At 41.8% G+C, this 26,360-nt stretch overlaps 1 protein-coding gene across 3 annotated transcripts in view; it reads left to right on the top strand.

The window, feature by feature from the left end:
• The window catches only part of LOC138285029 (neurotrimin-like), a 972,192-nt gene that overhangs the window by 669,055 nt on the left and 276,777 nt on the right, over positions 1-26,360 (top strand). For all 3 annotated transcript variants that reach the window (XM_069224458.1, XM_069224459.1, XM_069224457.1), the window contains one exon: positions 1,036-1,161. In XM_069224458.1, the coding sequence (XP_069080559.1) occupies positions 1,036-1,161 (126 nt within the window). The remainder of the gene's footprint in view (positions 1-1,035; positions 1,162-26,360) is intronic.

The raw sequence follows: 26,360 nt of genomic DNA, 5'->3' as shown, positions 1-26,360 counted from the left end.
GAACCAACAGAAGAAGAAGTTGACATGATGTTCTCCTCTAAGGGCAACATCAAATGTCCATCTTAGAACCACATTAATTAATATAAAAGTAAATATTTATGAATAGCTACAGGTAACCCTAACAACCGGCATACATCGTGCTTGAACGTTTTGATAAATATGATCACTTTTGCAAAGCTTATGCTTACAATTTTCTAACGAACAACCAAAACTCAAATCAAATCCCAAACAAGCTTTATTCTGTCCCATGGCTCTGGACTTGAATTATGTGTGAAGGACAATAAACTTCTTCTCCATGAGCAGCTATGCACTGCAAACATGATTTTGCATAACCACTAGCCAGGGCTTCTGCAGAGGGGGGTTACCCCGTAAGACTACAAACGGGGAGGATCAATAGAGCATCTAGAAACCTCAGGGCACATCAAGGGTGTCTGAATTGCACAAAATCTGAAATTTCAGCGGTCGTAGGGATTATAGTTCTCATAAACACTGTGAAAGCAAATTGTTTGGAACCTTGAGAGAAAAGCAAAGATTATCAGAAATGGCACACCTTATGTGAGGATCATGGACTTTTGTACCTACACTCATTTGTCAACCTTGGGAAATTATCTGATAAAAAAAATGCACTCATGCCATATTACGTTTTAGTGTTATAGAGATTTTCTCATCAAATTAAAAGGCAATAAGGCAAACAATGTCTTTCAGACAGAAATATCTCTCATTAATATATATTTTTTGAAAAATTGTTGCGAAATCTAAAGGCCAGCGGTGTGATTTTTCCCTAATCACTTATAACAAATTGTGTCAAAGTCTTTCTACTGCTGTCTGTGTAATTCATTTTTCCAACAAGAGGCACTTCTTAATTGTGAAGTTTGTACTGTGTACTTTTGGTTTCCAAATGACAGTTTACAGATATTTTTCATCGCTTACCTTGTCTCAGGTTTTTGTAAGTCATCTGGCCAGGCTGTCCTTATTTAACGTTTTTTTTTGCCTCTTGTGGAGCCCTTTTCCTAAGTTCTATATATTTTCTTCTAGTGCCACCACAAATCGTGGAAATTTCATCAGACGTCGTTGTAAATGAAGGCAGCAACATCAGCTTAACGTGTGTAGCGACGGGGAGACCTGAACCCACTGTTAACTGGAGACAGGTGTCACATAGTGGTAAGAAACGCTGGTACTAAATGTGATTTAATGTGTCAACTTTAATGTGTCTATAATCCATGGACATTAGAGACTGCATCTCTTAGTTCTACAACGAATTCACGTTTTCTGTGTCCGAAAATGTGGTTGAAATCATCTAGAAAAACTGGCATGAGCTAATAAAATGTTCCCAGTCAAGACAAGTTATATTTATATTTTTACCTGACATGAGCATCGTCGAAAATAGATTCAGACACAGAAGTTGTTCATTTTAAACAAGTTTTCTGAAAGCGCTACACTGATACAAAAACATATTTAGTTGAATTACTAGTATGTATCACCCCATGTATATCCCTTTAAGAGTGATAATAAAAGAACTTAGAAGAGCAGAGGAAGATTTGCCGATGTGGTCATTATCTGGTAAATAACCTTTGATTTGTTGAGCGATAGCTGGCAGGCGCATTGGACCTACAAGAGCTGTTGATGCAAGATGTATTCCCGAAGATTGTGCAGGGGGAGAATCAGGAGAGCATGGGTCCTGTACACTCACCTGCTCATGCTGGTGATATTGGCAGTCTCAAGAGATGGTTAAGAAATAAAACCCCATCTGGTCACAATTCCATAGTAGGGTTTTTTGAAGTCACAGTGGGCTTGCGGAAGGTTCCAGGTTGCTTCATGGTGCCATCTAGGGCTTCACCATGACAGGACTACAGAGTCTGGACTGGGTAAAAAGAACTCGGTTGTGCAGTAATTCTGGGCTGAAGCTATGCTACAGTAGAAGCAGGTTGCACGGTGGTGAACCAAGGTGGTGAACCATTGGTGATGGAGAAGTGCCATTTTGTCCTTTGCCTCGCGTGGAGCTACAAAGCTAGATTTCTATCTTCCTCTGTGTCAAGCCACAACCCCCTCACTTTGGCATATCTTGAGTGAAAATTAAACATGAAGACTACCTTGAATTCAAAAGTCACTCAAGATGCAATCAAAGAAGCTAGTATGCAGAGAAAATGTTTCTTGCAACACGTTTTGTTATTGTCCCGTTCACCCACGTGAGATTTTCTCCTCGAACCAGTCCTTTGTAGTAAAATATTCTGTGAAATTTCACATTGACCTAATTTCCAACATTTCATGTAGTTCATACAATGAGATATTCGAATTACGTGAAAGCAATAGAAAATATTGTACAAGTCTACCAAAAATCGTTCAGTCTACAAGTTTATTTTTTGTTTGTTCTTGTTTTCTATGTCCATTGATTGGAGGTCTTTGAAGTTGATTAAAATCATATGTCTAATCTAGTTGCTTATAGAGATTTTCAGTGAACCCTTTTCATCCATTGGTCAATTATTTTGACATTCATATTTGTCTCCAGTCCTCCAGAGCTAACGGCATGGGGCAGTGTGTTCGTCCACTCTAGCCATTGGCTAACTTCACTGTATGTGATGCTATTCTGCCATTTTATGAGGACGGCTTTCATTCACAATGTAGTTCCTTTAATAGCCTGGGACTACTCAGGCAAGGCGTACTTTTTAAGACCAATATTTGTTTTTGCTTTTAGCTGCTGTTTTTTTTAATTGACAAGGGTGTAGTGACTTTCCCAACAATTAAGTTTTACAAAAACTATGACAAAATATTACAAGCATTATCTAAGCCAAAAGGCTGGCAGCCAATGCTAGCCTTTTGACTTTGCAGTACCTGCTGTTTGATGTTGCCCTATTAGAATCGGTGATCAAGGGTTTTGAAACTGTACAGTAAGGGCTCCTTACCCCAAGTGTCCTGCTTTTTCGCGAACCCTAAAGAGGTCAGGCGTCTTACTAGGCTGGTTAGTCATAGAGATGTCACAATATAGTACTTGTGGAAACCTATGAAGGACATATGGAGGACTATGACTCCTCTATATTTAGTCAACCTAATTTCCCACAAGCAGGATCTCTGGAAATATGAGTCAGTAGAGTACCAACATATGCAGCATATTTGACTAAATTATGTGCAAGAAAAAATAAATTGTGTAGTATCAGACCGCACGTTCTTTGACTGTATCACCTTAAAGTTGTGTCATTTTAATACACATTGATAGAAAAGTAATTGCTATGCAAAAAAAATTATCTCACGCCAAAAGTATCAATTTTTACCAGATGATTTTGAACATGGTATTCACCTGCAAATAATTATTTTGACTTGCATGGAAACGCAGGTACACTATTTTTTTGACGCCGTGCCTTCTTACTCCAAGAGCAAAATACTGTGCGTTACAGGAAGTGTGCACTGCTGAGCTTGTTTTCTGCTTAGTGTAGTGATATTACAATAACGCTATACTCAGCAAAAAGCAAGCCTCCATGTCCGCGTATCTTGTAATGAAAAGTGTGACCTTTTTTAATCCGTGTTCCCTGTTCTGTTACATAACTGGTCTTTTGCTTTGGGTAAATGTAATATTTGACTATCCATCCCGGTGGTTTTCTTTATAAAAGTAGTTTTTTGCACTTATATTATACACTAAAAAAACTCCAGCACTCAGATTGTGTGTTGCAGCACCTCTGTCTTGCGGGCAAGGATACTCCCTCTCCAACTGCCCTCACTCTCCATCAGCATTAAGATAACTTTGGTGTGGGTCTCAGACACAGATTCAGTGGTTCCACGCCTGTCAGGCAAAGTTGTGCTCTGGTTCTCTGTTTTAGGTTTCTCACCAAATGCAAGTGAATGTGGTAGGCCTGAGTAACAATTCCATTTGCTTCAGTCAACGTCCTCTTCCCTCTGAAGTGAAAGTGTACCAGAGTTAGAAGGGCCAGCCCTCTGCTCCAATGCCTAGAGAATAAGCGGGCCTGAGGAGCAAGTCTGGAGTAAGCAGCAACACACGTTTGGCTGTCTTTGGAACAACAGGCTTCTTCTGTGCACATAGTGAGTCAGCTGGAAGTTGACATCCACTGGTCTTGACAGGGTCCTCCCCTACTCGGGCAGGTTGCCTAATTGGTGGCTAAGGCAAGCAGATCTCCTAGGGGTTGAGGCGATAATGCAGTCTGCTTCCATGCTCTGGTGCGGATGGCAAAGTTGGGCCACTTCTGTCTGCTTCACTGTTGAGCTGTAGTGATGTAGTCACAGTGGGCACACTTCCAGTATGTGCCTTGGGCTGCAGCACAGTCACTCAGGTGCTCTGTGGACAAGTATCTAGAGCCAGCAGCATCAATTACAGCAGCATAATGTGCTTGATCACATGTTGGGCAAGTGCAGGCTCTGGCAGATCAGGTGCACTAGGTCAAGTGTTGCGGGCTGAGACAGCTGAGGTCCACTCAGGCACTCTTTGGGCAAATACCACAGGCCAGTAGCAGGCAGGTTTCATTAGGGTGATCTGCCTGGGCACATTGAACTGGCCGCACACTGGGCACAATCTTGGGAATCTCTGATTGCTGAAACCTCAGCTTCGAGGTCAAACACTTTTGTCCACGCTGGCAGCCAAATTCTCCTGCATGATTGATTTGCTATTTCTTTCTTCTCTCAGGCACATCACTTCTAGGCCTTCAAGAACAGGCAGAATGTTTTTCCTCAGATCACAATCCAGGTGATGTCCCTCCATCTCCGGGACACTGGCTGTCAGGCAGACACAACAATCTTCTAGGTATTCTGTTGAACACTCCCTCTTTTTTCAGAGGCCCTGGAATTGGAACAACAGGTGGGTCAGCAGCTCCCACTTTTCTCACAGAAGAAAGGGGTTGTTGATCTCAACAATCAGACCCTGTTTTAGTCAGTTCCTTCTAAAGCTGACTTCCAGACTCAACCTTTGTCTAGATTGATGCTCGTTAGAGCTAGCTTATCTCCAGGCTAGAGCACCCATAACAACGGCACAGCGGTGGTATGAGCATCTCACACACAACTTTTAACAACCACACTGACAGTGAACAGGAAGAGAGACAAAGGGGTAGTCTCTTTTAAAAAACTCTTCATACTGTGAACAGCATAGGCTGAAATCCCACCCTATAATAAATTAATGGACTCAGGGAGAGTAAAAAGACACCTTTGCAGTAAAATGACCTTAGTAAATACCAAGGGGAAGCCTGTCCTCTCTCCCCACTTCAATATCTAGGTCCCCTCCCGCCTGTCCTGGAATGTCAGCGATACACTTCTACTATCTGTGAAAGTAACTTCACTTACACTTTGTGCACATAAACAGGTTAGGGTTTCACACAATGGAACCCACAGGCCTTCTCTGTTTTGGTTCAATCAGACACACTTGATGCGTGCATCACACAGGCTACTCACATGAGCAGGCGCACATGAGCTGTGGACTTAGCTCAAGTTTCTGGGCCGAGCTTGAAGCAGTAAACATTTAAATGGGTTGTCCAGTAGGCCACCAGTCCTGTGACACTGATACAAATGTCTGGTCACAACTATATTATCGCCAGTACAGCTCTATGTGCCATTATCCAGAACAGGGACAGTAGTCTGCAGTCACTAAGGAGAGTGGACTTTGTGCTTCTCTCTGGTTCGAATATGGGCCTAGAACTACACACACTTCAAGGAATATGCCTAGGCCTTCGTGCACACTGCTAGATTGCTGTGAGGCTGGGGCCAAAAATCCAAAAAACAAGATACCTGATACTCATTATTGGGAACTCAAGACAAGGACCCAACTATACACCATGCATGGGATATTCAGGTATTTTCTTGAAGTATCTGCTACTGTGAGAAAATGTCTGTGCTGTAGCATGGATTTGTATGAATAATGAAACAAAAATGTTTCTTCACAAAGAGTGAATCACTATATACATCCTGTTTGAAATACATTTAAATATGTAAGAATCTTTTTTCATGACACTGACAAAAAGTCTCCCCCAGCCATCAACTGCCGGCATTAATGCTGTGTGGGCAGCTTTTCTTATTAGTGTCAGGTTAAAAATTCAACAATGCAATAAACCCCTAAAAGTTAGACAATTAACATTTGCAAAGTATCTTCCACTGTGTTCTGCCACTTGTGCCATGCTTCCTATGGTAACTTTTGAACCGATTCTGCCGGATTTTCTTTGATAAATTGCAAATTATGGAACAGATGGTGGAGTATATGGCAAGTGCAGTAAATCCATAATTGTGCAAAAAATGATGCAGCCGTATAATCGTATATTTCCAGACACCCTGCACGTACCACATATATATATTTATATATATATATATGGAAACTGAACATTTTTTAGTTTTCTTGAGAGGAAAACCAACTTTCTTGTGCAGCAACCCTTTCCCCAAACCTATCTGAAATTTGGGGTTTTCTTCCATTTCCAGTCCCTCCATCCTTAATAACTAGATTACTCGAAATGTCGGATCACATTTACACGTTTCTAGAGGTGGATGGCAACACATTCAACATGTTTGCAAACTTAAAAGTAAACGTCAATGGGCGCCCAGCTGCTCCATAACCCTCTCACTTTGCTGTCTCTCAGCTCTAATTTTCCACGTGATACAATTTGCCATATATATGACTTTTACATAATTGTACATTTTCTCTTCCTTATTCTAAATTTCAGTTTATCCAAATTCTGTGAATCAGGGGTGTGGAGTTAATTACAGCAGACACTTTTTGTGCATATGACCTACATATCGCTGAGCACACATCTTTGAGAATCAGACCAAATGGTAATCAAAAATCTTAAAAAAGAACATCCTCTGAATATAACTAAATTGTCATCAGCAACTTAGAGAGGGAAAGAGGCACAATCAAAAGAAAGCAACGGTGACAAGCAGTGTATGCAATTCTTTTGAAAAAGGGTGAGAGAGGAACCAGTTGCTGAAAAGCCTTTATGAATCTCCGAGATTACAAGACTGTGGTGAAAGGACAGTTTGCCACAAGTTTTAAGGGTAAGATCTAAGAAAGGGGACCTCACAGTTTTGTTTACATGCGAGCTTACTGCCCTCTCACCTCTGAATAGAGGCGGTTCATTGATCGAATCCCCTCTGTAGCATAGAGAGGGGCTTATTTACAAGCCCCTTGGGCCGCGGGTGCGCCACTTTTTATATGCGGAGGGAGGGGGAGTGACGCACCGACGGCGCAAGGGTCTTGTAAATAAGCCCCAGAGTTTTGCCAGACTTCATTAGGTTCCAGTAGCTTTTCTTCATTCTTCTGGTAACATCACTGCTATCAGTCTGAGGGCCCCATTTCGTTCGACCTAGCGGTACACTGCACCACTGGAGCGCTATTTTTTACACTCTGGTGGCGTAGTGTGCCAGCCCATATTTACAAGGCTACGCACAGCCACCTTGTGTGGCTTTTGATTGTGTTGTAAATATGGACCCCTTTCACGTATAACACTGCATGAGAGGGACGTTCCATGGGTGTTGCTTATGGTGTTCCCATGCAACTCCCATGGAACCCAAAGGAGTCTGACTCATTCCCAGCTTTACAAGTCGGGGAATGCATCAGATTCCTACCCCACCTCAGGGGTGGCGTAAAAATGACGCAACGGGAAGAAATATATTTATTTCTACGCGTTTTTTCCTCTTTCTATGCATGCTGCTTCCTTCACAAAAACAACATCCCCACAACACAGGCACCCTTGCATCATGGTGCAAGGGTGTCTGCATTTGCACCAGGCAGCAATTTGTGCGTCAGCACAGAGGTAGAGGACAGAAATGTGCCATATTATGTAGACACAGCACTTTTATGCACTTTCCCAGTGGCATAGGGGCAGCGCAGCAAGGTACTTGCTGTGCCACCCAGCGCCACAGGCCTTGTAAATGAGGCCCTGAATGTCTTCAATGATGACTAATGTTCCCAGCACCCTTTGCCTAAATTCCTGCCTGAATTTGGTATCACTGATCTTCTGTCCATCCACTATACCTATTGTCAAATCTCAATCATGTACAGTGCTCTTTTGTTTTGTAGATAGATTTGCATAGTATTATAAAAGTCATATATATATATACTGTTGAAAAACGGGTTGTTGGTTGAAAGGAAAAACCCTAATCAAGCAACAGCTACAATCCTTGTCATGGTGCAATACAAAAAGTCCCTAAATTAACCAGTGCTTAACCCTCTGGTGGAATGGCACAAAAGAAGTCAGGCTTAACTTAGAGGCAATGTTTAAATATTTATGCAGCACAAAAACAGAGATAAAGTGAAAACACCTCACAAGAAAATCCCACACCAATTTAGAAAAGTAGAGAAAAATATAGTAAATTATTTGATGCCCAACACAACAAAAATCTAATCAGTAGAACTGGAGATTCTAAAGGTTTTGAAGAAAGGTAGTGCTTAGAAGCAAGAAGCATGAATTGCGATGATCTGGTTTCAGTGGATCAGGTCCAAGTTACAAATTCAGGCTGACCGCATTGGAGAAAGGGCCAAATATTGGACTGAATTTAAGTCTGCTGTAAAAAATACCTTGTGCCCTGGTCCTTCAAGATGCAAATTCCTTGCACTGGCCTGTGCAGCGCAAGTGTAAAGGAACTGTAGAAAAACACTGTGATACAAGGTCCAGCATTGAAATGTACCACTCTGAGGTGAGGTTACTGGAGCTGTTGATGGGAGCTTGTGATGTGGAGTCCGGCGGCTAGATGCACAGTGCTGCATCGAGGTCGCAGAAGATGCTGGTGCTGCAAGAATTTGCACTGAGATGTACTGATGCTGAACTGAGGTGCATTGAGAACGGCTGGTAGTCCGCATTGAGTGCAGTTAGGCTGGGTAGGCGTATGGGAAGCTGCCAATCAGGAACTACTTTGTGCAGTCCAGTGTGGAGGTTTGTCCAGATTCATTGGTTGTCGGCATTGAGATGCATCGTGCTGGTCAGTGCTACGAGGCTGCCAAACTGGAGCTGAGATGCATGGTCCTGCATTGAGATGTGTCATGTTCCATCTGTGCAGGGGAGCCTGGTGTGTCCCTGTAGCTCTGAACAAAAGGCTAGCTATTTAGCCCTTGAAGAAACTCTGATGGTCCTGGGTTCTAGTTGTAGATGCAGTCCTTCTTCTTCAGGCAGTAGGACAGCAGAGCAGTCTTTCTTGCAGCAAAACTGATGGGTGACCCTTCTTGCAGCAGGGCAGCAGAGCAATACCTTCTTCTAAGTCTTCCACAGGTCCAAATGTGATCTGAACAGTTGAGTCTAAGGGTCCAGTATTTATACCTGGTGCCAGCTCTGAAGTGGAACACCCTTCTGGAGTTCCCCCTACAGAGATATCTGGAATTTCCTGCCTCCCTGTCCTGGAATCATTCAGTCTTGGGTGCAATAGGCTAGTATGAAGGCCGTTGTGTGTGAGCTGAGCCTATGCCTTTGGTGTGCAAGTGTGATAGGTGACAGCTCTGCCCCCTATCAGGTCAGAGATGGCCATCCTGATAAAAATCCAGACCTCCTTTGTGATAATGCCTAGGAGGAAATCACAAAGGCCAAGTGCAAACTACATTTAGTGATGTGACCCAGGAACAGGCTGCAGACACTAACTGGTTAAAACTAGGGGTGTGTGGTAAATTCCACTCCACCAGCAGTGCACGAAATTTGGCCAAAACTCCGCCTACTGCAGTGTGGAGGAGTTTACCAGTACCCACCACAGGGTAGTGACTCAATTTAAACACCCTTTGACATTGTTCGTTCATAATAATGTCTTCTCTCTCGGCAACTATCCTGTGCTTCTATACTGTACCTCTGTGTACATTTTTCTTATTAGTTTTCTCCATTTATATGATTCCGTTGCCCTCCTCCTTTGTTGCTTTGATGGATCATGCTGTAGCCTGTCTTCTGTTTTTCTGACAGTAGCACAGGTGCCACCAACATGGCAGATAATCTGCGTCATGATGTTCATTCAATTGATGACATACTTTGAGTCAGTGGGTGAACTGGCCTTCACACTACTGGCAGTTGGAGGCAGCATGAGGCTGGAATAATAGCTTCCAGAAAATCGAGGGTCCGGGACCCTTCTGAGGACTCAGAGCAGGAATGGGCTTTACACTGTCAGAGATGACGTGAGCACAGACAGGCCTTCCTATGCATGTAGGTCTGGTGCAGGCAGCCAGGAGTTATGCTGTAGTCAGATCTGTACCCTCTATTTATTGTGACATACTGGGAAGTGCTGTAGCTAAAACCATACATGGTATAATGTGACAGACCTCCAGATAGCACTTTGACACATCTCTTAAAATGGCAACATAAAAGTGCAGATATTTATTATCTCTCAACACTTGTATGCTCCTCAGATGTGCCTGTACTCTCCCATTAAAAGTGTTGCACATCTGATGAGACATGCTGGAAGTCAGCCTATGGTACTTTGCAAGACACAAAAACTTACAATCCCTGACAGAAACTCGGTTTCCATCTTTCGACTTGAGGCCTCATCTTTCCTCTCTCTTGGCCCTGACTTTTGTCCCCATTTTCATTTTGCACTCCGTTGATCCCTAGCCTCTGCGTTCATGGTTTTCACATTTTCTAGTTTCCTAGGCATGCCCCCTGTCTATCATTTCTCCATTTCCCTGGCTCTCTTCATCATCTCTGTCTACAATTGTCGTCTCACAGGCACCGCGGCAGCCTGATGTTAAAAACATGTAAATAAAGTGTTTGATTTTTTTCTTTTACTGCGTTCTTCAAATTACCACCATAAGCATTCTCATGCCTTCCTGCCCGTTGTTCCCCCAGCTTGCACCATGACAGCTTGTTGCAGGGAAGAATCCTTCTCTGTTGCTTACAGAACATATATTCATGGTGGACTTTGGGTTTTGAAAGAGGCTTCGTCATAGTAAACAGTACTAATGCAGGTGTGATTTAGGCCCATATTTATACTTTTTTAGAGCCGCATTTGTGCCGCTTTTTTGCCGCAAAATCAGCGCAAACGTACAAAATACTATTGTATTTTGTGAGTTTGCGCCGATTTTGCGTAAAAAATTGGTGCAAATGCAGCGCTAAAAAAGTAAAAATATGGGCCTTAGTGTGCTGTTCACCATTCACACCCTGGACCCCGCTCTTTCTCACTTTCAGAGAAGAGTGTACTCGCATTGTGCATGCCACACAATATGTTTGCTTCACATGGGCAGACTTGTTTTCGTTCACCGCAGTCATCTCTAATGACTTTGCAGAAAGCCTGCCATCCAGCAAGATGCAAATTTGAGTTACGCAAATCAGGAGTGGGCGGAACTCCGCAGAATGCTGAGGAGTTTTTATACGACTCAGCGGAATTCCGCAGAGTCAAGCTCCAGGGTCACCGCTCACCACTTGTTAAAACAAGAAAATATTAACTTTGTAAAAGTGCCATTTTCAGAATTGTAACTTAAAATCCGACTTTGTCACTAAAATAAGTTTTAAATTACAATTCCTCAGACACCAAACACAGCAGTCTTACCTGCTCTCAATCAAATGTTATCAATTATTAAAAGTAAAAAGGTAACCCAATGTAATCTTTTGGGAGAGGTAGTTCTCAAAGTAGTGAAAAACATTAGGAGTTTAGCACTACCAGAACACATAAAATGTGAAGGTTCATGTCCAACTTTGTAAATAACATTAATAATAATAGATTTGTCCTGTGTCCTTCAGAAACATTGGTATGCAATATTATAAAGCCACAAAGGGTTCTGTTGGGAAGGAAAACTTCTTTTGAAATACTGCTTATGTCAAATAGCTTGAACAAATCAGTAAACAATTAACACAACACACATGAGTTGGCAGTTATTCAGTATATGCGTTTTCCTATACCGAAGTTATGCAGTAGTATGAAAATTAAAGTCTCAAAGACGGCTGTTATATAAAAGTGACATACAAGTGACTCATTGACATACTGACACAGTGTGATCATGTGGATCTGACAACAAAAACAACAAATGACATAAACATAATAAGTGAACAAATGATTTGGTGAGGTGTCAGTTTTCTTTTTCCACTTCAGCTCAAAAGATGGTGCTTATTTGATTATTTATGGGTACTGTTGGCTTGTTGGCTAAAGATACGTAAACTTTAAAATAAATATTGTTGACATTTTTACCCCAATGGTACGTGTTCCCATATAACCATCACAACGGGTCTTCCTCAGGACTACAAATGTTTAAACAGCCTGGATAATGATAGAACAACATGATGCATGATGTTCTAGACAAGTGAATGTAACTCCTCCCAGCAGAGATGGAGTACAAAAAATGGATCAAGTGTATCCACATGAGAAACCATCCGTATTGACAATCCTATCTTTGGTCTCTGGATGATGGGCCATTATCTCTTGGTTGCAAGGAGATAGCAATAAATCAATTACATCTGTGAGATCCCTTTGGGATTATCTTAAACTCTAAGTGTGGGATGCATGTTGTCTCCTCTGCGATTCAACTTTCTAAATACAATATCCTGCCCTCTGGAGTGTTTAGGGCCTACCATAGGGATGACTAGTATATATTAAAATGGGAGGTTTAGGTCTAGCAAGTAGTCTATTGTGCCTGACCAAAACAGAATTTAAAACTGCACACATAGACGGCAATGGCAAGCCTGGCACACGTTTTAAAATGCTACTTAAGCGGGTGGCACAATCAGTGTTGCATTTAGTAGCATTTAATTTATACGGCCTGAGTACCTGTAGAACAACTTTACTAAGGACTAACAAGTAAATGAAATGTGCCAATTGGCCGTAAGCCAGTTTCACCATGTTTAAAGGTGGGAGCACACGCACTTTAGCACTGGTTAGCAGTGTTGAAGTGTGCTGAGTCCTAAGTGGGGTTAGAGGGTGCCCCCTCAAGTTTCCTTTGGACACTGGGGAAGACCAAACACTCGCTGACAGATCTAGCAAATGCAGTCCTGCATAAATGTGTAATGTGTTCTTCAATGGCATAATAAAGAACTCAATTAATGTTTTTGGGCTCATCTATATTTTTTATTTTTATTGCAGTATAACAACATTAATATTAATGTAAACATGTTTTCTTTCAATCTCTAAATGTGCATATATTAATGTATATTAACCCAGGATTCGCAAAAAACAGGCAACTGAAAAGACTACAAGGCACTATCACATAAAACAAACTTCGAATATTCTGTGTGCACAGTTGTACTATCGTTTTTAATAACCATGTGCAATCCTGGTATTAAAAGTGCTTGACATCATTAACCCAGTGTGCAATAACTTACACGAACGACGGGGCACAGCCAAGAGGATGTATTTATTAGAAAAAGGCTATAGAAAATAAATGACTTCTCAAATGTTTCGTGGAAGTATTTCTGCACATCAGCATTTCAGTTCCCGTAGAGATTTGGAGAGGCTTCTCTGGCGTTAGCCCCTTGAACTACCATAAAGCTTCAGTTTATTTTGAGAATAAAACCTTATTAAAACTTATGACATTTCACTTCAGTTTGTTAAATTGCAAATTGGACTTCCCGAAAATTACTCTAAAAATGTGTTTCATGGGACATTGTGAATTCCCCATTCATCCATTCAATTTGCTTTATCGTGGAGAATTAACTCATCTTAAAAACTAATTAATAGCATTCATTCTTAAACTTTGCATTCAACTTTTTTGTAGAGAAATAATTTGCATTACAAGGAAACCTTAGCTGCCACCCTGCTCTTTGTCCGTTGACTGGAGAAATAATTTCACTTCATTACATGTAGCAGCACCCTCGACTCATTCTTTCCTTCTCCACATCTTCCTGCCTCCTGCTATTTCATTCTGCCTCACTTCCTCTTCCTTTATCAACTTGTAATCTGTGCACTATAGTTGACTTTTATCAATCATTTGCTGCTTTTTCCCCCTTTTGATATTTCTTGTCTCCAAATATGAAAAGAAATACAATTTGAAACTGAGAAACTAATCTTTCATGCCACTCAAGGCAAGATTCTCAAAATAATATTTAATTTCTTAATTACTTACCTTCTTTATTGTCTGGTCTTCCGTACTATTAATAGAATTGTATTTTTTCAATGTATCATTTGTGAGTGCTTTTCTCTGGGCCATTGTTACTGGCCACTATTCATAATATCTAGGGGCATATTTATACTCTGTTTGCACTGAATTAGCGTCATTTTGTTTTACTCTAATTCGGTGCAAAACTAACTCCATATTTATACTTTGACGCTAGACCCGTCTAGCGCCAAATTTATGGAGTTAAAGTCATTTTTTGGACGTGGAAACCTACCTTGCCTTAATGAGATGCAAGGTAGACGTTCCAGTGCAAAACATGTCTCTATGGCCTTAACGCCATATTTATACTCCCGTACAAAAATGGTGCACGGGAGGGAGGAGGGGTCAAAAAATGGGGCAAAGCTTACTTTGCCCCATTTTTTGACGTCTGGGTCAGGGCAGGCATTAGGGGGCCTGTGGGCCTATTTCCATTGTGGAACACCATGTAATAAGCCCACAGGTGCCCTACCCTGGCACCAGGGACACCCCCACCCACACCAAAGGGACAGCGGAGGATGGGGGACCCCATCCCAGGTGAGTACAGGTAAGTATTTTATTTAATTTTTTAAAGTGCCAAAGGGGGCCCTGAAATGGGCCCCCATACATGGCACAGGGTGCAATGGCCATGCCCAGGGGACCCTGGTCCCCTGTGCTGGCCACTGGGGTGGTGGATATGACTCATGTCTTTTCTAAGACAGGAGTGATGTGTTATGAACGGTTTGCGTCAGAAAATGACTCTAGGCAGGTAAGAGTCTTTTTTTTTTTCTCTAACCTGCCTAATGTCATTTTTGGGTGCAAAACCCCCTTCTTCCATACCGCCAGCCCAACCCGACTAAAGTCATTTTTTTGACACTAGCTTACCCTTTGCACCGGCTTGCACCATTCCATAAATATGGGGCCCGGCTGGTGCACAGAAATGGTGCAGGCCAGTGATAAACTTTTTGGTGCAAAACTGCGTAAGTGCAGTTTTGCCCCAAAAAGTATAAATCAGGGCCTTACTGTGCCTCAGGCACTCGGGACACTATTGCACTCTATTTTGGTAACCAAGGCTGAAAATCAAGGTTTACTCGAGGAAATGGTAATAGGCTTTGAAGCTTGTATATAGTGTGACCCAGGAGTGACACAATAAGCATGATGTCTAGCCAGAGCTCTATCTTTTTTAAAACAATATTTACATGTAGGACGTTTAGTGCCCAATTGTTTTGCGTCTAATTCGCGTCATTTTTTAATGCAAATTTGGTGCAAAACTAACTCCAAATTTATACTTTGGCGCTAGACCCATCTAGCGCCAAATTTATGGAGTTAAAGTCATTTTTTGGACGTGGAAAGCTACCTTGCGTATGGATGGTTTTGCATCAGAAAATAACACTAGGCTAGTTTGAGTCATTATTTTTTTTACTCTAACCTGCCTAATGTCATTTTTTGGTGCAAACCCCCCTTCTCCCATACCGCCACCCCCCTCCGGCTAACGTCATTTTTTTTACGCTTGCCTACCCTTTGTGCCGACTTGCACCATTCCATAAATATGGTGCCCAGCTGGCACTCAAGAATGGTGCAAGCTGGTGCTAAACCTTTTGATGCAAAACTCTGTTAGTGCAGTTTTGCACCAAAAACTACAAATATGTCCCTTAGAATGTGGTGATTGAACCACCAGACCTCCAATGTTGCGGTTAGAAGGATGCCGCCAAGCCGGCAGCCACCCGACTGCTGCATTACAACACTACTGCCGTGCTGCGAGTAGAGTATGCAGCAGAGGCACTGCGGTAGCATGCTTTGGCTCAAGAAGTGAGCCTGAAGCACATGCTGCCACAGTGCACCACTGGATGCACATCGGGCACACTGTCGCTATGCACAATGTTGTGCATGGCAAGCAGTGTGCTCTGACATTGTAGGTCTAGGGGGCCACAGCATGTGCCCCCAACCATACTGCCCAACGGACAAAATTGCACTTGCGGCGTGTTTGGGGCCCCTTCCCTGCCTTTCCATCAAACGTTTCATGGCGGAGTCCCCGCCATGAAAAGCTCTGCAGAAGGGGAAGGGCTGGTCGTTATCAGCACGGCGGTGACAGCATCAGCACAACCACGTGTGACCATGAGTTTCCCTACCGAAAAAGTTATTTTACGAGGAGAGCATCTGGAGATCTTGGATGCATTTGAAAACACTTACTTGTCCGTTCTCTTGCTATAGACATATTTACCTTGGTCCTTTGAATTAAAGGCACTTCACAAAATGATTCACAGTTTCAATAGTGTTATGAAAAATCTGCCTTCTGTCCTTTGCACTGGGAGCAGGTGGGAACAATCCTGTTTGTTTCGGAGCGTGTAGCACAGAATCTGCAAAAAATATCATGACGTGCAAGCAAGCTTTAATCACGCAAGCACCCAGAGCAAAAGTGATAGGAGACTCCTAGTCACTGAACAAAGATGGCTTAAAGTGCCATGAAACAATCCAAAGTCAAAGAATGGTGTCCAGTTAACATGGCTACCGCAGGTCAGTGAAAGGTAATGGAGGGGCACAGTATGCTTGAACGAACAGTCAATTATTGCCCTGGCTGACACCCTAAGGGAGGGTTACCAATAGGGGAACAGCTGTTGCTGAAAATGGGCTGAGACTAGCGGTGGGTAAAATTTGCAAGTTTTCTGCAAAATGTACTCATAATTACACGAAATGCCAATCCATCATTTTCTTCTATATTGTACCAAAAAATGCTTTATTGTGTAAACATTTAATGTGAGAATGCCTTTAAACAAAACGCTGCAAACAGCAGCCGCCTACATTCTGTTGTTCGTGTGCGTTCAAAATACATTTTTACCATGAATAATACATGATTATACGAAGTGGCATAATGCTGTAACACAAAATTCTCAAAATGACTGAAGTTATGCTGGCGTAATTTAAGGTTTACTTCAGACATCTGCATCAAATTGTGATGCAATTTAAAGTCGTGCTGTGTTTTGTATTGAAGCTATTTTGGTGAGTGTCCTGATGTGCCATTATTAACTGATTTCTTTGGTTGGGCAGCAGTCTAGTTGCCCATAATGTGCTGGTCTGCTGTCAGCATCTTTATGCACCCGGCATGCAGTTGGCATACCAAAAGCACAACTGTCTGTGCCTAGGGGCATGAAAGAGGCTGACTTGCGATGTAGGGCACCCCAACTTCATGGAGTCTCCACAGCTGAAGGGCTAATAATATCTGGAGGTATACAAGACAGAAGGACCCCTCCCTGAATTCTGCTAGAGGTCCCCATTAGATTGCACCCCAACAACACTAATCATGGTGCCCAAATGTGAAAAGATGATGAGAAATTTCACCACAGAGATCTTACTTGCTTTCTTTGTTTCCCATCTCAGTAACAATATCTCCAGCCACCATTGCAGCCTTTAGGGCCCATAATCTTTTCTACGCACTTCCCCAAAAATTAGTGTGATCTAACATCTTTTTAAAATCTCATTCAAACCCTCATTTTAATGACTTTTTAAATTTCCTATCAGCAATTAAAAATTCACACCAAATTGCTGCCCTGATCTTCATCTACTTGACCCGGTGTGTTTGACTTCAACCTGTCTAACTGAGGATAGTGCTCCTTTATTGGATGAGCCATTTCCTCCTAATTTTAAAATCCATTGAAAAGACAGATGAAACAGAACTGGAGGTGATGTAGCAATTATTACCCATGATGCTGTTAAGATCAAAGCAAATCATCGACAACCGCATTTTCACTTAAATCAGTTACCCTGAGTTTCATATTGATTTAACAGCCTCTTGACTCTTCTGTGTCCTCTCTCTCACCTCATGAGTAGAGCCATCAGCCATACCATGGTCATCATAAGTCTCAAATTACTGAACCAGAGGCACACTCAAGTCGCAGATCATATGCCAGCTGTCAAGTTTGACTTGGCTAATCTAATTCAATTACATTGCACAAACTTCTCCTCTCTATGTGGTCTCACGACTCTGGATTTTAACCTAAAATTACTAAAATCGATTGGTAGCCATGAAATCTCAGCAGTCACATCTAGACGTTGTTCTTCCTAGAACAAGGGCCCAACCAGGCACACTACCCACAGATTCTAATGCAAATGTTCTGCTTTATCATTTCAGCTTCTCCAGTATTCCAAGGATTTCAGGTGAGTTAAAAGTACCTTAAACTAGAGATTCACAGAGCAGCAAGGAAAAGGAGCAGAGCCTACTGAATGCTCAAATATAAAACAAAAATGAAAGCGGAGAAATTCTCCTTCTTCTCTTAAAGGATTGATAATTCCACCAACTTTTCTGAAAATCCCATTTGCATTGTCTCTAAAATTCACTAATCCACTGTCATAAAATTCAAAATATCACTTCATAAGTCCTCATTGTTAATGATCCAATTCATATGCCGGCTTCACCATATAAATCTATTTTGGAGAAACACTTGCAGAACATAACTAGTAGCCTTCCCTCAGGTACCCCTATTTGATCTTGCTCCAGCATAGTATCAAAGCCACTCCCCTTAGTGCCAAGTGACACCTCCCTGACCATCTTTAAAATCCCCTTAAAGCATGGCATTTTTCCAGATCTCTGGAATGCAGCCAAGGTAAGACATCTGCTAAATATGTCTGTCCTGTGACTCAACTACATGAACATTGTTAGATCAATCTCGTTGCTCCCTTACATGAGCAAACCTCTGGAAACAGTGATTAGGCATCAGTGTCAGGACTGCATAATCTACCACCTAACGGACAGGCAACAAGCAGCCTTTTGTACTGGTAGAAGCACCTATCAGCCCTTGATAATATTTGCCAGCTCATTGATAAAAGAGAAACTGGCATATAGTCCTCTTAGAATTGTATGTTGTCATGGCATTGACAACAGAATCCTGTTTAAGTCCCTGCAAACAGTGGGTATCATTGGTATGGTCCTGAAGTGTATATAATCTTTCATTTCAGGGAGCTCACAAGTAGTTACTCTTCCCCCAGGCCTTTATCATATTATCTGCAGGGTCCCACAAGAGTCGATCCTCTCTCCCTTTCTTTTTAACATGTACATTTAGCCCCTTGACCAGTTGCTCCACCAAATATTGGTATGCTTTTTCATGTATGCTGATGAAGATGATACTCAACTTACGTTTAACCTATCCAATGCAATAGAGTTTCCCAGTCAAATTGATGCCCTTACCTTCAATGCAAAAACAACAAGGTGATGGATGGAATGCTTGAATTAATTTCAGCCACTGGCAATCACTTGAGCCATATCCCAATCCATTGTTTTTTGCCCAGCACACCACTTCAAATTGGGCACAGTTATAGGCAAATCAGTCTTGACCCGGCACATCATGGAAACAATTTAGCCTGAACTGTCAGGTCAGGTCCTTCCTGAACCGGAACACAAGCAACCTAGGACCAGTTTCACCCTAGTTAAGTGTAGCTTGGTTCCAGTGACACTATGAGCCCAGGACCCACGTCAGGGCATACTCAGCAAACTTAGGGTGTCATGCAACTTTCAGAAGGGCATGGATGACCAACAACTTCTTCAGGATGACCCTGACCAAATCTCAATTACCTCCACTTTATCGGGCAGAGAATGGAACACAGCCTTATGGCTAGATATAAGTGGAAGCCCCTCTGCACCTTAAACGGTGTTGTAAAATTTAGGAGTTCTCTTGAACAGGACTCTTTCCCTGGATGAATGGGGCCTGCAGTTTTACCCACCTTAGCCTTCTAAAAAGACTTTCCCCTTCATTGAGCTCTCTTTCCTTACTCCAGTAGTAAATGCTAGTATTCAGTAACTTCTTGACAAATCCAATCTATCTTCTTCAGACAAACTCTTACGTCAATTGCAACTTGCTCCGAACACTACCATGCAAGTGCTTACAAAGTGCCAGAAGATTGCATATATTACTAGTATCACTGACTACCCATTCTAACTCGGGAACCCGTTAAGATCCTAACAAATATTCATAAAGCCTGTACACCGTAGATCACCATCCTTTCTGGACAATATATTTAAATTCTGTCAACCGTCATGTACCCTCAGATTGGCAAACATATTCTTGCTTGCCACTACCTCGACCAAAATGATCACTTTTGGAGACAGTGCTTTTGCTACAGAAATGACCAAACTGTGGGACTGTCTCACTTTGAGATTGTGGGCAGAGACACATTTACTCTGTTTTGAATGTTAGCCAAAAACCTGCCTTTTCAATAAATAACTTTCTCCCATCACAATTACGTTTTAAGGTTGTGTCTTCCTAAAGTTCCAGGCAGCATATTTGCACTAATGCTGTGGAAATAAATCATGGCATAGCATAACTTAAACAGCTGAGTGCAATCAACCTTATCTTTAGTTCAATGCCTCTTACCAGGCTTTTAGAAAAAAAAACATTCCTTGTAAGACAGCTATACACTTTGGTGAACAAGATCTTCTTCTGCAGTCCTGAGCAATATCACCTAGTGTACCAGGAAGGACAGTTTGTCTAAACGTAACTGAACTGTAGATAAACTATGATCAAAAACATAAATCAGGCAGCCAAAGATGAGCGAATGTTTGTGGACTTTCTTCCTGGACTGTAAGGAGACATAGAAATTGGTGAGACACATCTTCATTCTTTGAGGAGCAGAGTGGATTTCTTGAATTCAGGCGCTTTGGATAATAACAGGCCCTCCTTGGCAAAGCACAAAGGAAATGGGGCGTGGTTCAGTTCAGGGTGCAGATGGAGCCTCACACATGTCATGGAAACAGCACTTTCCCAAACCTTCAGATAAAGTTACTTACGTTTACTGCCATTTTAAGCAGAACACAGACTGGTCATGTGCTGAACTCTGCTGGCAAAACAATATGCAGGATGAAGCAAAGTTAGACTATTCCCATGGAGCTGAAAAGTAGAGGCAAAAGTAGAGCTGAAAAGTAACTGTTCAAACAATTGTTTATTTTTAGTGTCATTTACATTAAAACTGGAATTTACTGGAAGTAGATTTGCAAACCTTACTCCAATTTTGTATATAAGAGGAATTTGCAATTGTACCAATTATTAGTAAGACAACAAAAGCTAAAAATAAATATTTTCCAGTAACTAAGCCACAGAAGAAACCTTTTAGGAACAGTGAGGCAGAGATCAGATTTCCATGACCAAATGTTTTTGAATCCACATTTTGTGTGTATCAATGATGTGTTTAGTAAGAATTCTTGAAACCGTTGCTTCATCTGAACGCTTTTTTTTAACTGTGGTACTTTTAGAAACTTTGATGGGGAAGGCATCAATTCTTGCTAAAACTGGAAGTAAGTAAGTGTTATCTCACATTATCCCTGACTAGTTTTGCATCTTTGTTCATATATTTTGACTGTGCCACGTTTCTATGTGCTTTTTCTTCCCTTCCTCTGGGGAATAGTTCAAGTAGAAAATGTCTTACAAGAAATGAATTAATTTGTGCTGTGAGCACAAGCCATTTTATGATAGGCTGAATCGCCACGGTGACTGTTATATGCAAGGCATGCCCTTTCATTTGATGTTCATACGGGATACCAACAGTGCTTTACATGGGGTGGTACTCTCCGGTACTGAGTACCGGCACTTTTTTTATTTTGAGAGGGAGAGTATCGGCATATCTCAAGAAAAACGTAATACTTTTAATTGGAGAGTACCGGCACTTCTCAGAAACAAGCAGGTACTCTGGCACAGAGTACCTGCACTTCTATTTTTCCATTTAAAGCACTGGATACCAACCACATTTTGTTTGTGTAATGGGTGTAATTGTATATATTTTCACTAATATTACATGCATTATATGAGGAAACATCTGAAACTGATGCGGTATCTGTATGATTTTTAGGGCAATTCCAAGTCGTTTCCAAAGACCTCTCCTTTCCTCCTCTCCCATTGTTCTCCCATCTGCTCCATCTTACTGCTGCAACATGAGTTTAAGCTGCATTCTATTCACCCTTGCTGCCTTGCATCTCCATGCACTCAAGGGAGACAACCCCGTGGCTTGGACCAGATGTGCGTTCCACTTTCTGCTGAAGCGCACATTCATCTGCAAGTTGTTAAGGTGCACATAAAGCAAGGAGGCCAGGATTATTGACCCAGAAGGTTTGTTATGGTGAGAGCTCCATCCGTGCCGGAACATGTTAGTCAAAGTGCATCCAAGGTGCTCCCCCGCGCTCTCTACACTCTTTCTTGTTAATACAGTGCTTTACTTTTCAGTGTGTCCGGATTTATCACATCTGAAGTAAGCGTTGTCCTTCTGATAACTACAAAAACACTTCTCTCTATTGATGCTGTCTCCAAACCTTGTCCATAGCCACGGAAACAGTTTTCCCACTAATAATTTTGTTCAGATTAATGAGCTAGCAACAGTTGCTATTGAGATATTTCTCACTTTTGTACAGATTCAAATAACAAATGTTTGCTTTTTGGAGAGTTTAAAGTTGCAAAGTCGGGTGAGTTCAGTTAGCATAATATTTACACATTTTCATTTCTGAGAAGTGTGAAATTCGCAACATTAAAACACAGAGTGCAGCTTTAGTGACCTTTTATAGCAATGGGAAATTCTTTCCCTAACAGGGTTATCAGAGCAGGAATCATGCCTCTCTGCAGCTACCCACTCCGTAAGTCCCTCTCTTAACACCACTTTATCTCAGCTCAACCTCCTCAAACGAGGCAACAGCAAGTTGCACATGTCCTGGGGAGGTGGGTGTTAAGCTTGCGGAGCTCCTTATACTGATTTTCCTGAATTAAATAGTTCTTTTAATAGCAGGCCCTAGAGTAAAATTTGACTGGCAATTGCAGTTCATTGAAATAGCTCTCCCTCAGGTTACATGCACAGGTTTTCCTCTATGTCACTGTTTTCTGGAACTGATAGGTTTGGGTGTTCTAATTGCACAATGCACATTCGTATAAAAACCAAGGGGCATATTTTTTAGCTCCTTGCACGGCGATTGCTTCACTTTTTGTGATACAACAACGGTACAAACCTTGAACTTATAACTATGAACCCACGCAAAGCCACTTTGTGTGGCTTTGTAAAGCCTCATAGATAATGGAGTAAGACAAGGCAGAGCAAATCAGTGTGTTGCCTTACTCTGCGCAAGGGAGGCATTCCATGGGCATTGCAGTGGGTTTTCCCATGGACCACCCATGGATATTGACGCATGCCCAGATTTACAAGACCATGTAAACGTGGGGATGTGCCAAAACCTTACGCCTCCCAGGGGAGGAGCAACAAGGAGAAATAATTTTATTTCTTACTTGTTTTTTCCTCTTTCTATGTGTGCTGCATTCTTCAGCACACATGGAAAAGGGAAAACCACTCCCAGGATTGTTGTGTCCCTTCCTGCACAACAACAATCCTTCCTACAATGCAGAAACCATTGCACCTTGGTGCAAGGGTGACCGCGTTGGCTCTAGGCCGACAAAACGCCACCAGCACAAGGGAAAGGAGAAGAGTGTGCTGTATTCCACAGATACAGCACATTCCTGCCCTTTCCCTTTGATGCAGGGCAGCACAGCAAGGTGACTTGCTGCACTGCCCTGAGTCAAAAGCCCATGGATATGGGCCCAAATGCGGTTGACACCTAAATATTTTTCATATTTTGTGAACATTACATCATAATGCAAGCCTCTCCTCTGCAAAGCTTCATCATTGCCTATTGCTTAATTAGTAATCTCTTCATGAAAGCTGACATACAGCCAGAACATTCTAATTGCAATCAGGACCCACTGTTAGCATTATCTTGCTGTGCTAGTTTCTACAATATCTAATTGTCTACAGCCAGAATTTTTTTTAAAGAAAGCGAAGCCTGTTTTACCTGCAGCCCTGTGTTAATAATTACAAAATTAAATATGTCCTTCGTCTTTTTACTACAAGCAATCAAGCAGTAAAGTCCAGTATTTCACTTACCGTTTTCAATAAGCATTTTCCTTATTGAAGCAAAATCATTGTTTTCATTGTAAAGACAATAGAATGGACTAGCAATATAGAAAAACACCTGAGGAGTAACTTGTGTAAAACGTTTCTGCATTGTTAACTTAAGAAAGGGAAAATTAAGCAACATAATACAAGCACATTTTTTGCTAGGATTACTTCTTTATTTTTCAATTTTATATAATATAATAATGGAGCACACAATGTAAATATTTATCTACCCTGCTTTTTAATTTTCACCCTTTTTCCATCTTCTGTTCGAACATATTTTTATTAAAGTTTGTGGCGCATTTCCACTAAAACAGTGATAACAAATACATAAATTAAAGATGTGTAATGCACCAAATAAGTAAACAGTAATAAGGAAGAATGTACAAAAGGGAAAAGAAAAAAAGAAGGTATATTTTGTAATTTATACTCCTAGTAATACTGCTTGGGCAAAGATTTCACCTCATTACCTCCAATTTTACAACCAAACACGTAAATGAGCCATTGATAGATCACTAGGTAGCCTTTAGGAAAGGTCTTCCAAACCCCACAAACACATATCACCAAGTTTTAAGTCACTTTTAATTAGGGGTGGGCAGTGAGCTCTGCTCTGCTGGCAGAGCTGACAAAGATTTTGGCACTCGGCCCTCTGCTTGGAGCACCGAGTTTGACCAAAAACTGCACTAGCCCCGCTAGAGGAGCGTAGTTCACTACGTGAGCACTGCAGCCCAGAATCGGCATGGAGCTGCTCCTGGTGCCTGCTCCGGATTGAGGCCTCCCTCTGCCAGCAGCCCGAGCCAGACCCAGGAGCAGGGGGAAGAGGGAGGCAGAGAGGTAGGCCGCTGGCAAGTGGCAATGAGGACCCTGGAGTTGACTTGGACACAGGTAAGACCCTTGTTTCCCTTTCTCTAGAGTGTCCCCTTGGCGGGGAAGTTCAGTGCACAAACGGCCTGAAATGGGAGCTTTTGCTGCCTACGGGCCTGCCCTACTCTAGTGGCACCCAGTACTGAATGAGCCCGACCTCTGAAGCGCTAAGCAGGTTGGGCCTGGCTAACCCTGCTTAGCGCTTCAGAGATCAGGCGCATTCAGGACAGGGTGCCACTAGGGCAGGTGGTAGTGGCACTCCGCTGCTCACGGAACTTTGCATCTGCGGAATTCCACAGAGTTTTAAATCAACTGTGTGGAATTCCGCGTAGTGGAACTCTGTGAGCTCCAGCCCACCCCTACTTTTGATCCATTTGAGCTAAAATCACAATTGTGTTAAAATCTGCAAACTATGCAGCAGATAATGGATGCCTGGCAAATGCTGAACATCCTTAATAGTCAGAAAAAAAACAGGGGCTGCAGAATAATATAATTTCAGTGGCCCAGATCATATTGCGTTGTTACCCTTTGTGTATCCTTTGTATATACACAACAGATAACCATGTAATATGGTCCTATTTTGCTAATGAGGGGGTTCTAGTTACGGTATAAGTCACAATCCCAAAGGCCAAGTAGTTTGTAATGTAATCAGAACTACAATATGGTGACACTGAGCCATATTATATGTTAAATATTATGTATGTTTGTATATTTCATTGCGTTTAGGGCAGTTAACATGGGAGGCCACTCTGTATGAAATCTGTATTTCATAGAAATTAAATAATTTCTACAAATTTTGGAAAATATTGCACATGTATGACATCACCCCAGTGACGTGTTTTTATACAGCTACATTTTGTGCAATAAATGCAACCAAACGTATAATATTCATGTGTACCTCATCCTGCCGCTCTTGTCTAGTCCCTCTTTTATTTCCCTATTTGATCTCCCTCTCATTCTCTTCATTTTACGTTTCTACTAATGATCATTTTCATTTGGTGCTCTTCCTACATCTCCCCTCTTTCTCAGCTTGTCCATCTTGACCCTCACATACTCCTCAGTTGTTACTCTGCCATGTGTCGTGTACATTTCACCATTTCTTGTCTTTCCTTTTTTTCTTTTTTTCTTTCACTTCTTCTCCAATTTTCCTTAATATACCTATGGTTTCTGCCATCTCAATTTCATATATTTACCCCTGCTGTCTTTCTCTGCCTTCTTCTTCTGCCACAATATCTCCATTTTGTGAATGGCTTGATATCTGTTTAACTGCCCTATTTCTGTATACAAGTGACCTCATTTTGGGCCATGTTCCCTAACCGATTTTGAGTTGCAAACCTTTTTTTTCACAAAATTACAGGGTTCGTGACCACAAAATGGCTTTTTGGCGTTCATTAAATCCATTTTCCAATTTGCAAACGATCAACAAATCACAAAATGAGTTTAAACATGGATTCTGAATCACAATTTGGAAGGGGTGTGTTTAGGGCATCCCTTCCAAATTGTGTTTCGCTATCACATGTATCAATGGTTTGCAATCAGAATTCCGGACACAAACCATAAAAAAATTGCCTACACCTCAAAAGAGGTGGTAACTCATTCACAAAAGGGAAGGGGCCTACTGGGGATCCGTTCCACTTTATGCATGTTT

The sequence above is a fragment of the Pleurodeles waltl genome, chromosome 3_1 (assembly GCF_031143425.1).
Source record: "Pleurodeles waltl isolate 20211129_DDA chromosome 3_1, aPleWal1.hap1.20221129, whole genome shotgun sequence".
Taxonomy (NCBI): domain Eukaryota; kingdom Metazoa; phylum Chordata; class Amphibia; order Caudata; family Salamandridae; genus Pleurodeles; species Pleurodeles waltl.
The sequence above is the reverse complement of the archived record's forward strand: the minus strand, read 5'-3'. Positions and strand labels throughout refer to the sequence as shown.